The sequence below is a fragment of the Dipodomys merriami genome, unplaced genomic scaffold (assembly GCF_024711535.1).
Source record: "Dipodomys merriami isolate MVZ:Mamm:240054 unplaced genomic scaffold, mDipMer1.0.p SCAF_31, whole genome shotgun sequence".
Taxonomy (NCBI): domain Eukaryota; kingdom Metazoa; phylum Chordata; class Mammalia; order Rodentia; family Heteromyidae; genus Dipodomys; species Dipodomys merriami.
The window spans coordinates 16,383,294-16,399,992 of NW_027204604.1; the positions used below are offsets into that span (position 1 = coordinate 16,383,294).

A 16,699-nucleotide genomic window follows, 5' to 3' on the forward strand; every position below is an offset into this window, starting at 1 on the left:
CTTCAAATTCTCTAAACCGATTTCCTGGTACACCCATCCTGGGACGGTCTCATGCACGGGCTCTGTCCTAGACTTGAACTTGAATATCCACCTTGGAATAGGTTATTGGCAGGGGGTGAACGGCATTTTTCTACAATCTCTCCCCCCCCCCCCCCCCGCACATGTGCATGCCGACTCTCCAAAGCTGCAAGAAAGCCTTTCAATTACAGCAGCACCACCTTCTGCAAACTCGTTAAGTTCAAAACTAATAAATAAGAAAGCCAGACACTTAGATGAATAAACCCAAGAGCAGAATTTATTATAAAGTTTCAGGGTGCCGCTATCAGAAGTAAGATGCTGTGGTGTCTGCAGAGTTATGGATGCTTCTCTTTTGCTTGTTAACAAGAAACTACAGGGCACTACAAACATTTTTTTTCCCCATTTGAACTTCTTCTGATGTAATCATCTTCCATTACAGTGACAACTTCACAGCAGAAACTTGGTTTGCTCTCTATGTGTCTGTTCAAAAATAATACCATTAGGCAACCCTTCCGAAGGGATCAGATGAAGCCACAAAAGAATGATGAGGCTCTGTGAAGTTGCAGACCTTTTGCCCCTCTGTCAAAGTGGGTTGAAATTAGCCCGTGGGATCAATAGTTTTTATAAGCAGTAGACAGATCCAGCAGGCAAATGATTTTAAAAGCTCTCTTTCCTGAAGACCCCACACTTGGAACACATTTGTTTTGTCCCCTACCATCTCTGAAGAGAATTTCAGAACATTAGCTGTTTGATGAATACGGCTCTTGAGAAAAGATGAGGAGCTCTCTCCGATGCCAGGAAAGAAATTGCATTTCCAGTCTCCAGGTGAATTCTCTCACTTCTAATTGTGACTGGAACATACTTCTTCGTGCCGTTTTCTAGGACACTGTCTCTGCTTCTAACTCCATCCTGGGGATGTAGTTTCTTGGGGAAGTATTTCAACCACTTTTAGGTTGAATTTTTTTGATCCAAAATATATGAATTTGCAAATGAAGAAATGACTGTGTTTGTATAACCATATTGGTAAGGCCTATGTACATATTCTTTAAGGCCTCAGGCTGGAAACATAACATTTTAATGAGGAAATGTCTCTTCCTAAAATGATTATATCACCAAGGATCCAGTTAAGATACTTGGGTCATTCTCCCCATTGGAGACAAAAAAAGGGGGGATTTAAAGTGTTTTGACTTTCCTCTTCTTTTTTTTTGGTCGGTTGGCCTGGGTGCTGTCCCTTCAGCTCTTCAGCTCAAGGCTAGTGTTCTAGCACTTGAGCCACAGTGCCATTTCTGGCTTTTTTCTTTTTGCTTATGTAGTGCTGAGGAATCGAACCCAGGGCCTCATATATGGAAGGCAAGCGCTCTACCACTGAGCCACCTTCCCAGCCTGATTTTCCTTTCTTAGCTAGAGTTAAAACGCTCAGATCTTTAACCTGTTTTTGCTTGATGGCAAAAGAAATCATTTCTGCATTTTTAGTTTTATACCTTTCCTTTCAACAAATTTGTTTAGGACTGACAAAAATCAATCAATCAATAACATGCTACAATTCATTTATGCACAAATGGCTCCTAAGCACTAAGGTAAAAATCTTTGCTGGAGAATTTGCAGTTCCTCCTGAAGAAGACTCAAGAAAATGGAGTCCAACCCAGTGACAACTGCTAATAATTTGACAAATGCTTTCTAAAAGGCTCTGAACTCTTGCTTATTTTTTTTTTGGTGTGTTGGTTGTGGGGCCTGAACTCTGGGCCTGGGCGCTGTCCCTCAGCTCTTCAGCTCAAGGCTAGCACTCTACCACTTGAGCCACAGCGCCACTTCCAGTTTTTTTTTCTTTTTGCTTATGTGGTGCTGAGGAATCGAACCCAGGGCCTCATATATGCAAGGCAAGCGCTCTACCACTGAGCCACCTTTCCAGCCCCTCTTGCTTATTTTTTATGTTGCTTAAAGAAAATGATGGAAGGGGCAATGGTGATGGAGGAGTAAGAGACACTTAAAAGGACATCTTAAATTGTCACTCCATTGTAACCTTTGGAGTTCTGAAAATTTTAAGTATTTCTTTTAAAAGAAAAACACAGCAAAAGGGTCTGAAGGCATGAATGAAGTAGAAGCGTGCTAAATACCAAGCAGAAGCCCTAAGACCAAACTCCAGTACTATCAGGAAGAAAGAAAAAATAAGAAGAAGCAAAAAAGAATTGAGTTCCTAATCCTCCAAAACAGAATCTGATGAAGGTGAAATCAGAACCACTACAAAATAAATACCAAAGCCCCCCATGCTGCACAAAAGAGCAAGCATTATAACTGTTAAATATGTTTTTATATCTGGAGTGACTAATGTAAATATCAGCTCATAGGAGAACACACATGCCTGTTTCTACGCAGCTCTTCTGAACTTGGGTGTCTTTCTTCTGCTTCCCACAGCAATCACAAAAAGGTACAGATTACCTGAAAATTGTAATACTAACAGCAATGGCATATTTGTAATAGTATGCAAGTGTATGTGTTTTAATGTTATTATTGCTCTTATACTCTTTTAAATCTTTTCAACTTGGCATTTGAAGAATCATGATGATAAAGGAAAAAGACGTTGGAAGAAGAGAGACCCCCCCCCAAATCTTCCTTATTCCCCAAAGTAATAGCTTACATCACATATACAAACTTCCCTGACAGCATAAGTAACAGAAACTCCAGGACAGCTTCAAGAAATGCCTCCATTTTACCTATTAATATACTTTAAAATATATTGTTTGGGGTAAACCAATGTTCAATCACTCTAAAAAAATAGATTACAGCTTGAGAATCCATAGTGAGATTTTATGGATAATAGAACACTATATAACTAATTCAACCAAATAGAAATAGCAGATTCCTTTCAGGGTCTACACGTTATGATGTGTAGGGGGACGGAACGAGAGAGCCCCGGTGGTATTACAGAGAACATTTTCCTTATTATTATTGTTTTTTTAGAAACAAGTTACCTGAATTAATGAGCTTAGCTCCCTGCGGACTAACTCAGATCCTCTTCCCCCCTGGAAACTCCTCAGCTAGAAAATCCTTCAAAGGTTTCTGTTTATCTTCTGAAGTCTGATTTTTATTCAAAGTCTCTCCACCTTTCACGACGGAGATTAGTTTTACCTTTTCTGCCCACGAATCTTTAACAGCGAGACAAGATAACTAGCAGGGCGCAGTTGGCACAAAATCTTTCCCAGGCAGAGAGCACTGTACCCAGGGCAAAGGAAACATCTAAATATGCAAATGTGGCAGGTCAGACAATTAAGCGGGAATGGCGTTGGGGAATCATTTAGGTAAACCTGCTTTTATGAGCTACCCTGTGGTGAGGTGTGTCCCAGTTCTCCTCTGCTCATTTTATTGTCAATGTTGAGGAACAAATTTATGGGCACAATCAAGACAGGTGGGGAACCCATCAAGGTTAATTAACTTCAAGACAATGCTAAACCAAGGGAAGGCAGAGCAGGTACTTAAGATGCAGCTCCTGTCCTGCTCATACACTCCCAACATAGATGGAAAGCAAGGGCCATGCACTGGAGCGTGTGTGGATGCCAGGTGTCTCCGGAGATGCGCTATTCTCAGGTGCAGCTACAGAGACCCTGGACCCTGGTGCAAAGTGCATCCTTGCGGTCAGGTGGGCAGCCTGGGCAAGGCCTTTGGGTGCTGCTTTTCAGGTTTGCCATGGCCTGGCTGGTAGTGCTAGGGGCTTGGTGGTCCCAGATCACACACCAAGTTACAATTAGCTAAATGTGTGATTCTGGAAAACAGGTGTTGGGCTTTTGCACATCTTACTGTCCTATTTATGAAATGCGGGTGGCAAGGATTGGCATCCTTTCGAAGGGTTTTTAGAAGATTAAATGTTAGAACAGGGTTTGATACCCAGACGTCTCGGTCAGGCAAAGCCATTATTCAAGAGAAGCTACAAATCCAGATTTAAAATTTAAAATGTTCTCACTTCTAGATGTTGGTAACTAATTTTTCTTATAAAATTAGCGGGTCGTCATTCTAACTACTCAGGAGGCTGAAATCTGAGGAAATTGGTTCCAAGACAGCCTGGGCAGGAAAGTCTCTGAGGTGCTTCTCTCCAATTAAACACCAAAAACCAGAAGTGGAGCTGTGGCTCAAGTGGTAGAGCACCAGTCTCAAGTGGTAGAGCACCAGTCTCAAGTGGTAGAGCACCAGTCTTAAGGAAAACAAAAACAAAAACAAATAACCCAAAAAAAACAATGCTCAGGGGAAATGCCTGAGCCCTGAATTCAAGCCCAGTGTAGGCAAACACATGCAAAAAATACATAAAAGCATTGAGTCCATGAAACAAACCACATTTAAAGACAAGTTCCAGCCTCGAGAGTCAGCCTGTGACTTCCCTGCTAAGCTTGTATTTAGTTATTTTTGTAACCTGACTTTAGGCTTTGGTTTAGACGTGGTTCATAATGACTTATTTGTTTATATAAAACCATTTCACTCTTTGCCAAAAAGGACTTTTGGTAATTTTATATTAAAAGGCATAGCTCCAAGTAAATGGGTAGTCAGTAAAAAAAAGTTTTTTTTAAGTACTTAGGCAATTTCTTATAGAGTGAAAGTGTATAAAGAGGAGAGTAAATGTCTCAGATAACCAAAGTTCAAGAATGTTCAAGAACCAAAGCTCTTGGAGAAAAATAGAACTGAAAAATATCATGACTTGGTTCATACTGTCCAACATTCACAGTGGAAGAAATTTCTTTTCTCCTTTTGGCTTGGAAGTCAATCTTTGTGTTGTGAACTATTAATGACATTTTAATGGCATTAATGACAATTTAACCAAGGATATTAAGTAACAGTTCTATTGAAAAAATAGAGAAATTCTGCCTGGAGCTCTTTCCTTGTTCTTTAATCCATCCTTCCGGCTCAGCTCCAGACAGACTCATTCCAGAGCTGTGGAAAGGCATTTTAGGCTGGGGATGATCTTATCTGTTGATTCAAAGATGAAGCTTACAAATCCTCTAGGAAATGACCGGCCATGTCCACTGTAGTTTTCTACTCTATCAGCAACTTTCATTTGGAATCATAAGGAATCTCTGGGGCTATTATTGACATCTTACATGCCGGCTTTAAAAAGACTCTCCCCCTCCCTGCCTCCAGGCCCTGCAAGCAGGCATTGTGTGAGGGTTCGAGAAGATCACTGTGGGAAATAGCATGAGAGAGATAAGAATTCTCACAGTGCAACCTTGGGTCCATTCAAGACCTTGAGTGTGCATATATGCGTGCGCGAGCACATGCGCGCGCGCACACACACACACACACACACACAGACTTTGAGTGATTCCAGGGCAGAGGTCCAGAATTCTATACCAGAAATACAGCACAGATGTCTTAAAATCTTATAAGTTGCCAGTTCTGTTCTAGAAATGCCTTGGTAATTCCTGGATGACCCAGTACAATGATGTGATTTGGAACAATGAGGCTGTGAAGAGCTGTGAAGTGTGCTCTGATAATGAGCTGGTGTATGGGCATCTTTCTAGGCTTTCTTTGCCCCTCAAATGTAGTCTTCAAGGGCAGGGATCCTTGTCAGGGACTCTCAAGAGTGCCTGGTACAAAGCTGCTCCTAACAGATATTTGTGAAGTGTGTGACCAGAATTCTTCATTATTCTGCAGCTGGATGTAGACATAGGAATGCTTTCAATGACAATTTGGGTTCTGGAATCTCTTTTGAAGCTTTTGTTGCACACAATTAATAAAGGAACTTGTTTAATATTTCAAACAACCAAATTTAGACAAACCAAATTTAGACTTTCTTCAAAAGTTGTCTAAATAATCATCACCATATCTTTTCTGAGATTTACGTTCTTATTCCAACACTGAAATTATTGAGTGAATTAGGAATTATCAATATCTGTGTATCATTTTAAAAGGTAAGAGTTTTGGGTGTGGGTGTGTGTATGTGATTGTGTGTGTGTGTGTGTGTGTGTGTGTGTGTGTGACAGAGAGCTAGAGAGACAGAGAGAGAGAGTCAGAGTCAGAGAGAGAGTCTTCAAGGCCTGGGCACTATCTCTGAGCTTTTCTGGTAAAGGCTAAGGCTCTACTACTTGAGCCACAGCTCTACTTTTAGCTTTTTGGTGGTTCACTGGATATACGAGTCTCACAGACTTTCCTGTTCAGGCTGGCTTCAAACCTTGATCCTCAGATCTCAGCTTCCTGAGTAGCTAGCATTCCAGGTGTGAACCACTAGCACCTGGCTAAAGATTTTTAAAAAAATCAATTTATTTGTCCATGCTTGACCATTCTTTGGTTATGAAATCCCTATGAGGTATGGTGTAAAGTGTTCAAAATGCAGTCATGAGTCCCTAGTGCTGGAGTTTGAAAGGACACACACACACACACACACACACACACACACACACACACACACACACACACACACACACATACACAGTCACACGCACACACAATGTTGGTTGGGCTTTCTGGGAGCCAGGGGTTAATGGAGATGAGCAGAACATCAACTCCTTTATTTGGTTGACCACCACTCTACAAGCTAGGTTACTGTGGTATTGGTATACAGAGAGCATCCTGTCACCATGCACAATAAAGAAGAACCCAGCCCAGTGTCACCCACATGGAAAACACAGCGGAGGAGATGCCGAACCAGGCCTCCTCTGGCCTGAAAGGAAAAGCCAGTTGGAAAGCATCAAACACATTTTCAGGCAAGGTTTTCCTCCCCAAAGCCCATAAATTACTTGCCTGCCTCCCATGAAACAGAGCATTTCAAGGGTTTCCGCTATCTTAGTGGTCAATATGGAGTTGACTCTGCTAATCAGTGTGTAAATTTCTAAAATTTTTCATGTTCGTTAAGTGGCTGTGGAAAGTTTTCATGTTTAAGACAGAAATAATATTCTTTATTACTATGGCAATGAGTTGTGTTGCCATTTGACATATTAAAAGTCTCTCTCTTTCTCCTTCTTTCTCTCTCTTGTGTCTTCAGTCATCTTCCTATGCATTCTTAGTTTGATCAAATTAAATATGTCCCTTATAGATACAGGATTTATTACACGGGACAAAAATAATTATACTTTTTCAGTAAACACTATTTTTTTCCAGAAAATACTTTTAATTACATGTGTACAGATTAAATTGATGCATAAATTTTCCATGGAGAAAAGCATTGTAGGATAACACTGTAAAGGCCTCCAGAAAATAACTCAATTGTTCTGTACAACGAAAAGTAGAACATTATATTTGAATTCTGTGTCGAAGTGCTTAGTGTAACCTGCCACTATAAGATCTGGCGTACTGGAAGCAATGTAGACACTGATCACTGAAGTGTGACCTAGTCACACTCTACTCTGCTCTTATTTCCCTATGACAAAGCATGCCTTTAAAATACTAAGAAGTTCTCACATTTCTTTGACATACAATGCCTGAATAGGCTAATGGAAGAGAAAAGATGAGGATAACCCCCATTTAATAGAAGTCAACTGATGATCCTGGACAGGTGTTATTGACATGAACAGCCACAAAGATGGCATTAATTAGTGTGGTTTTTTTTTTCCCCTGGAGTTAAGTGATCATTCAAATAGGAACTGCTGTAAGATGGCGGTGTGGTTTTGAGAGGGACACCTTCCTCGCTGCACACAGGGAAGGGCTGAGGAATCTCTTTCCCTTTCCTGCTGCTTTTAGGGACCTAGTTTGTGCTGTAAACGAAAAAAACATTCTCACTAGCAGGGAGAGTTCAGCGAGGAGAGGAGAGACCGTGGCAGACCTGACTGGAGCCCAGGCTCCTGGGCCTCACGTGCCCTGCTGAGCCACGCTGTGTTGTTTGTCATGGTGATGCGCTCAGACAGGATGGATCAAAGCACAGAAGCGCCCACGGTGAGGGTCCAAAGGCTCGACAATCTGGACAGTCGTGTCTCCTCGATAAAGCCTCCCGGTGTTTTCATCTGGTAGCATTTTACCTTTGGGGAGGGCTTTCTAGAACTTAGCCGTGGTTGATGTGAAGTGCTTAGCTGGGTGCCTGCTTCTCTCATGTTTCCGAATGACTGCACGATGAGCAACGCTTGAGCCACGGATGAACTTATTTGGATTTTCTTACCTATTTGTCTAAGCTGGTCAGATCTTTTCCACTGGAACAAATTCATTGAGGTTCTTTCTTCCTGTCTCTGGGGGAACGGGGAGACTGGGGGGAAGATAAGAGATATGGATGCCCTTAGCTGCTAGATAAATCTAGCTACTTTCTTAAATGAACAACCACAGCTGGTGGCTGACGACTCAAAGAAATATTATGAAAGGGGGTTAAGATAAGAAATACAGGGCCTTATTAAAATTTCAAGGGTGATGAAGGCAGACAAAATATAATGAATCGTGTTGGAGTTTAGCCAGGTCAATCATGTCAAAACTCACTCAAAGAAACAGATAAATTTGAGGTCCTGGCCTCTGTTCAAACTCCCCCTCCAACTCTCCCCAGCCCCCCAACCCAAGAAAAAAGAAATAGTTCTCTTTAGCAAAGCTTTTTGTGGAAATTCCCCAAATACTTGTTTCATAGGTGACTCAAAAAATGTAGAGATTTAATCACTTTGAGCTCTGCAGAATCTTGTTGTTCAGTAGAAAATTAGACCATTTTATCTCGGCCTTTTTTCCTACTTATTAAATCATTGAAGCAATTAAAACATCTACATCACAAAATGGGATTGTCATAGATAGAAGAAAACAAAACAAACCTTCTCATGATAAAAGACACAAAGGTGAAGTCTTAATTCCGCTGGTGAACTTGTGGTGCATAATAACAAAATGTGTTAGGGCTGTCATTTGGGCAACACTTTTGTGCTGAAATACAATTGTGTGGTGCCAAGAAGAAGATGGATAGTAATTCTCTTACTTGCCCAAGTTCACTCTGGGTAAAGAATCGGCTCAGATGAAAGTTGTCTCTTGGGAAACTCAGCCTAACCTTTACCCTGGATCTCATTTATAGTGTCTGTTCTTTGTACTAAAATATTATCTAAATGCAAAAAGTTAAAAAGGCCTATTTCACTCTTCTTTTAATGTATCTACCGCATAAATTTGACAAACTATTTTCCGGGTCTTCGAAATATTATCTTTCTGATAATTAGAAAGTCGATTTCATTACGCACATTGATAGTTGCCTGATTACTTCCCCTGAGACAATGATTGCATTCATCAGCTTTCTGTCACTGTAACACACATACCTCAGCTAACCAGCTGATCAAGAGGAAAGGGTTATTTTTGGTGGACAGTTTTAGAGATTTCACTCCACAATTAGTCGGCCCCCACTGTTTCTACCCATGTGGTGGAGACAATGGCCAAAGGCCTGGTAGAGCCAACCACTCATTTAATGGCCAAGAAGTGAAAAAGAAGAAAGAGGAAGAGACTGCCATCTTCAACCTTATTGGCTGCCAACACCGCCCCCCCCCCCCCCCCCCCCGCCAAACGTCTACCATAGGAGTCCAACCAGGGATCAAGTTTCTAATACAGGATTTGTGGAAGATGCTTAGGATCCAACTGTATAGAACTAACCTTCTGGTTGCACATCCAGGCATACTGGGAAGAACTGAGGAATCATCCCCTCTACCCCACCCGCTAGTGCAACGCCTCCTCTCTCCTACTCGTGTGCAACACCCAACATGTGGAAGCTTGCCTCCTTGAGAGTATTCTTTGTTGCATTTCTGCAGAGTTTTAATTATTTAGAAACTGTTGTACCTTCCAATTAAATTTAACCTTCATTACTACCCACGCCCGTACCTGCTGCTGCTGTCACGAGGTAGTAGCATTGTGATTGTATTCCAGGACTGGATACCTCAGGGTATAAACTATTCATTAAAGAGGGTTGTGTGCACTCACGGCTTCTGTGGTAGGGAATCCGTGACACAGATGAATAATGTCATTCAGGCTCTCCCTTGTGACCATCAGACAACTATTAGAAGAGGTAAACACGAAGCTCACATTTCCATGGCTGCATCTCCAAGACCTCAAAAATGAGTCTGGAAGGGTCAGTCGTGTTTTGGATGTGACAATCCTTCACGGGATGGATATATTAAGAGCATCTGTGGCTGAGGGGGAGAGTGGACAAGAACAAAGTACGAAGGAGGGCAAACAGAGGTGGAGACAACCAAGTTGACACGGTGTGGTTAGCAATAGAGCTACCTGGAAAAATCAGCATCCACCTGTGTGCATCTAACCTGTGAATCCCGCTTTGACCAAAACAAAATTAACTTCGTTGTAGAGAGCAAGAAATGGTGCTTGAGTCAATCTGAAGAATCTTCTACAACGGAATAGCACTTGCAACATGGTGAGAAATTGGAAAAGTGTTGCTAGGCTCTATGTGTGTCAAAAGGGGTCTTTAGTCCTATCTCTTTGAGATGAACCAGGAATGGGAAAAAATGGACTAAAAAGGGCCAAGTGACTTTTTGTCCCTTCTGGCTGAAGTGGGGTCAGGGCTCAGGCCTTCAATCTCACTACAGAGCCTGACCTCTGATCTGTCCATGGGGTCTTGTTTCCTGCCTGGGTACATGGCTGGGTATGACCCACCTATGTTAGACTTCCTGTTGTAGCTGGGATAACAGGCATGTACCACTGCATGCAACTCTCTGTGGAGAACGGGTCTCAGGAACTTTTCTACCCGCACTGTCTTTGCACTGTAATCCTCCTAATGTCAGTCTTCCAGATAGCTAGGATTACAGGTGTGGGCCACCAGCACCTGGCAATTAACATTGTTACATGCCAGCAAAACCTTACAGCCCGGCCTGGAGAAGCTAACTCAATGGGAACAGCTCCACGAATACATCTCATGGGTAAAACGACTTTTATCACAAACCGATGAGCTAAAAATACCACCTTAGCTCAAAGGATTAGTGCCAGAGCTTAGCAGCAGGGACAGAGGAAGGCCAACTTTGCTTTAAGCTGTGAAGTCTTTTCTTGCACAGCCCTAAGAATAACTCCAGCTTTTTATAAAAATCACATTATATTACAAAAAAGGAATGGAATCATAAAAGAAGAGTCAATTAAAATGTAAAGAATTTCATCTTTAATCTGAAGCTTGGCCCCAAAATGTAACCTTATAACAGTTGATGTTTTTTCTTTATGAACCTTTAAGTGGAGAAAGTGACTTGGGATGCTTAAAGGTGTTTGGTGTATCCAAAAATTTAGATCAATCAGAAATAAGGAGAAAACATTTTTCAAATTATGGGCCATCGGCTGGCATGGAACAGTTAATTTGTCAAGATTGGCATAGACTATAATTGGAGGGAAAAAATGTGAACTTCAACTAATTGCACCTGACTTTGGAGAATGAAAGAATCTTGCTACCGTTGGTAAAAGATTTCAGCTGTTTAGGGCAAAACTTTACTCAACACGGTGAATGGATGACTTATAGCTGCTATTGAGCACCCTTACATTTAACTGAAGCTTCAAATGGGCAAGTTGAGATTCTGAAAGTATAATGGCCAGTAAGATCTTCATAGTCTGTTTCATGGTGGACAATTCTAGTCAGAGCTGAGAGAGAAGCTAGTGTGTGTGTGTGTGTGTGTGTGTGTGTGTGTGTGTGTGTGTGTGTGTGTGTACACAGAAGAAGATACAGTAGCCATAAATAATATGAAGGAAATATAGTAAAGAATAAAATATGTACATATCTTGGTGCAAAGAACATGGTATTTTCAGGAAGACGTCTCTGGAAAAATAGCATTACAACAATAATCTAAAAGAAGCACTCTTCAATGATCTGAAGTCTTCCAGGCAAAGGCAAAGATCCAAGAAAGAAGTGAGGTGGGCCCCATCAAGAAACTTCTGGACTCTAGACTCACTAAAGAGCTATGGTGTCAGGATATGAGCCTGGAGAGAAAGACCCAGGGCAGATCACAGAAAGGGCTGTTGAGTGTGTTTGCAAGTCTGAGTTTTATTCAGAGTAGCAAGTGAGCCACTGGATAGTGTAAACGAGAGACTCATGAGGTGATATGGTATGTATTAAAAGTTACTCCAACAGCGACATGGAAAACTGATTTAGGAAGTCAAGAACGAAGCATCTTGAAGAGCTCGGCTAGTCAAGGTGATCCCTGGTGGTTACTGTCTGGAGTGGACCAGTCATGGCTGAGGCAGGGAGGACAGGTCTTATCGGGGGTATGTCTCGAAGGAGGAGCCAATAGAATGTGCAAATGAACCAGATATGGTAAAGTAAAGAGAGAAATCCAGTATGTCTTAAGACACATGTCCTGATCCATTGGTTTTATATGTTACCACTTAATGCTATGGGGAAAAGGGTATTTTGATCAGTATTGTTATTCTGTGGGGATTGTCTACCTATGCAAGTGTGTGTGCACGTGTGCATGTATGTGTATACATGAGTGTGTCTTTGTGTTAGCCAGATTTCTTTGTTTTGGAATTCCCAGAAGTAGAAAACAAAAAGTGGTGTTTTGCATATATTATACTTGAAATCATTGCCATCATCCAAGTAGAAAGGTCAATTAAGGGAAGGAAATCCAAGAGAGAGGCCAGGGGTGAAGATAAAAATGCAGATGTTATAAAAATGTGAATAAAATGGACACTTAAGAGACTTTATGAGATTTCCCCCCAGGGGTGAGCAATGACTACTAGGAGATTCTGGCACTTGGAGACAAGGAAAGAGATGATAAGCTACCAGGAGGGGCAGAGTGAGTAGAAAGAGAAGGCAGAGGTTAAGAAATTATAGACTCAGGTTTATGAACAAATTCTAGCTTCCACATATGAGGGAAAACATGCATTTTCAAATGGATTTAGTCACAAGGTCTCTGCTCTCCAAAACAAACTCATATCCTTATAAAAGAGTGTAAGGGAACCAGCTAGGACTTTTCTCATTCTTCCATCTCTTTTGCTCTGTGAGTACATAGTTTGCCCCTCCTAGAGGACCCAGAAATAAGGAACCAGGTTTGAAGCAGTCACCAGCTCCTAGCCACTGAATATGTTGCACATTGGCTTCTGACGTCTGAGTATTCAGAATTGTGAGGAATAAATTTCCATTGTTTACCAAAAAAAATCGATTATAGACAGGGACCCAGAAGGTAGGAGCCAGGAGGTGTAAAAGGACATGGAGAGCCACGCCATATTTTCCTTGTCCATGAAGTCTAGTTGAGTAAGCTCTGACTCTCCCAAATGGAAGTTGTTGACAAGGAAGTTTTCACTGAAGCAGGAAGAACAGATTCATTGGAGATTGTAGAGAGAAAGGCACAGTCATCTCTTTGCTGGAAGTTGACATGGAGGAATGGATGTACCTGGAGGGGTGGGTGTGCTCCAGAGAGCATTTGTCAGACAGGAGATAGGCAAGTTGAGAAGAATGAGCTAAAGAAGATGGAAAGGCCCACAGATGATGGGCCCATAAGTGTGGGTCCAATCTTCTTGGCTTTGTGTCCTATATAATTGGCATGAGAGGCATCGGGGACCACCCTAGCTTTTTGTTGTTGAGATTGTATCTTTTGGCCAGGCTGGCTTAAGACTTGAGTCCTCTGGAACAGCTTGGATTACAAGTGAGAGCCACCATGATCAACTTGCTTTGGTATGTTTATATAGCTCCACTAAGCTATGCCATTCCTGGTATTATATTTTGCACATCTTTTGGCTCACAGTCTCAGTTTTATTTATTTTCATTTTTGGAAAGAGATGCTGTATTTGCATTGGTGTGTCCTTAGAACTGAGCCCAGGGCTCTGGGCTGGAAATCTAAAGCATGAGAGAGAGGCAGCCAACATTCCTTCTAGTAGTGGTCAAGGGTGGTCATGAAAAAAATAAAGATAATTTACAATTTTGGAATGAGCTGAACAGTTTTATTCAACCACAAACCTCCTTCCACTTTAGATTTATTTGGCTGGTCATTAAAATTGCGTGAATGTGTGGGATTAGGTAAATACTCCAAGCTTTAAATCATGTTGTTTGTACTTGGTTCTCATTTCAATGTGATATTTGCGGTTATGGGTACAAATATTTATGGTAAGATATAAGGAGATTTTACGATGTAATTTTTAAAAATAATTTTGAGGAATTTGAGAGTAATAGTATTGCATCTAGAGTAACGATTCCATTGTCTAATCATTAAGATATTGGAGTGCATCCTCAGATACTTTTCTTTGGATTTCTCTGGGTTGTGGTAGCTTGCTTTCCTTAGAAATCTCAGGAGAGACCCTGCATAAAAGTGAGCCCCCTTAAGGGGGATCTGACTGCTCACACTGGGCCTCCCTGCCTCCTTTGCCCTGCGTGTGTGTGTGACTGCTCACTTCCAACGGTCTCAAGATTCCTTTATTTCCATTTCTCTACTACACTCTGAGACTCTCTGTTAATTTTTTACTCCATTTCACATCACTTTCGCATTATAAAATGTTAGGAAATCTGGGTGCTGGTGTCTCATGCCTGTAATCCTAGCTATTCAGGAGGTTGAGACTTCAAGATTGTGGTTTGAAGCCAGCTTGGGCAGGAAAGTCCATGAGACTCTTAACTACAAAAAATCCAGAAGTGGTGCTGTGGCTCAAGTGGTAGAGCACTAGCCTTGAGCAAAAAACAACCTCAGGAAGGGGCTGGGAAGGTGGCTCAGTGGTAGAGTGCTTGCCTTGCATGCCCTGGGTTCAATTCATCAGCACCACATAAGCAAAAAGAAAAAAGCCAGAAAGTGGTGCTGTGGCTCAAGTGGTAGAGTGCTAGCCTTGAGCTGAAGAGCTGAGGGACAGCGCCCAGGCCCAGAGTTCAGGGCCTAACAACCGGAGCCCCCCCCCAAAAAAAAACACCTTAGGAAGAGATTCCAGATCTGGAATTCAAGCCCCAAGTTCAGCACCAAAAATAAATTTTAAAAAAGTTAGGAAAACCATATTATATATGCAAATATTTTCAATATAAAAGGTTATTACCCAAGTACAGTCATAAAGAATAATGGATGATGGAAATCCAGCCTTAGAATTCACACAAATGAAAAATGAACTATTTCATCAAGTCAGAGAAGTAGGGAGAAGACAGGAAATCTGAATGCAAACAGTCACTCTTGGATCTTCAGAAATGCGGTCCTACATTCTTTTCTGGAACATTCTTCTGCCTATCCCATTTGGATCTGTGGATCCATTGTTCAGACCCATTATTTGATAAGGCAGTGTCAGCTGTGGCCTCTGCCTTTGATGGAATGCCCTTTGTCTATTTTTAAGCTTTGTATTTAAGAACAATTTACAACCCCTCGACCTTGTTCCAAAGGATTTAGTTGAATAACTGGCCATAAGGTGTGCAATATACCAGAACCCAATAGCTTAGAGAGGGTAGGGGAAGCCTCAGGACCAAATAGACACGGGAAATGGACAGATTCTAGAAAGACACTCACGTTTACAGCCCTCACACCCGGGGCTGGCAGCCTACACGTTGCGAAAAGCGATGCATCATGAGGCTGATTGTATGCTTTTTTGAGGTCTATTTGTATGCTTATCTCTGAGGTGAGGAGCTCGCAGGTGGGGCGCTGCTCAGGGGAAACACGGCTTATTCCGACACCGTCATTAGTGGACGCTTTCCTCTTGTAATGGTCTCGCAGAGCACACGCCTTCAAACCAGAAACCCCCAGGGCAGGGACGCTGGGCGGGCCTGGGCTGACCCCTGTGCGGGTCATGGGCTGACCCCCCCCCCCACCCATGGGGGCTGGGCTCTAGGTCAACACTAGGTCAGCAGCATCACCTGTCCGATTGTTCCTTATTTATTTATTTTGGCTAATAGAGATTTTTTAGAGACATGAGGGGAACTTTGAATAAAATAGGCTGGCAGTAGAAGTCCCTCTAGCCTAGCACGTATTCCCCTGTGGCGTGTCCACCCCGAACAACGTGAGTGTTCCAGCCGTGTGAGCTGTGAGCAGAGGCTGGCGCTCAAACCCAGAGCGAGGCTCCCGAGCTGTTCTAACCGAGAACGGAAAAGCCAGTTTGCTTCTATGTGCATCCACCCAGCCGGGTCGTTTCATTAAGGCCATGCATTTTTTTTAAACAAATGATTTGTCATCTCATAAAATTTATAATATGAAATGTACAAGGAAGCTTCCTACTCAAAACTGTTTCTTTGCTCTGACATACATGTTTACTTGTGTGGGCAACACATGTAGATGACAGATACATAGATGCATAGATACTAGACAGACAGATAGATAGACAGATAGATAGATAGATAGATAGATAGATAGATAGATAGATAGATAGATAGATAGATAGATAGATACACACATACATACATACAAACATACATACATACATAGATGATAGATATAGGTAGATAAATATATAGACATAGGTAGATAAATTGATGACAGACTAAAGGTAGAGAGGTAATAGATTGATGATAAATGATAGATGCAGTACATGGTAGATAGATGATACATAAATTCATAGATAAATGATAACTATGGCTTGAGAGATGCTAGTATATAAATGATCAAGATAGATGACAGGTAGATAAGATAGGTAATATAGATAGGAGTTCGTGTGTGAGACTTCTGTTACTGGAATCTCATGCAACCTCCCACAGCCCATTCAATCCCTTGCACAAGCTACATTACTAGCACAAATGAAACTAATCATTTCAAACTACTGCTAAAATATTGATATGCCACAGTTTAACCAATCCTTTATTAGCTTGAGTGCATTTTTACTATTCTGACATTACAAGGAATATTATATTCCTGTTTGGGTACATGTTGGGAGAAAACCTAGGCTCTATGCCTAG

General features: G+C 41.7%; 1 protein-coding gene across 1 annotated transcript in view; it reads right to left on the minus strand.

The window, feature by feature from the left end:
* The window catches only part of Crb1 (crumbs cell polarity complex component 1), a 118,838-nt gene that overhangs the window by 59,950 nt on the left and 42,189 nt on the right, over positions 1–16,699 (minus strand). Inside the window, 2 exon segments of the mRNA XM_070041432.1 lie at positions 2,584–2,628; positions 4,711–4,780. Of these exon segments, the coding sequence (XP_069897533.1) occupies positions 2,584–2,628; positions 4,711–4,780 (115 nt within the window).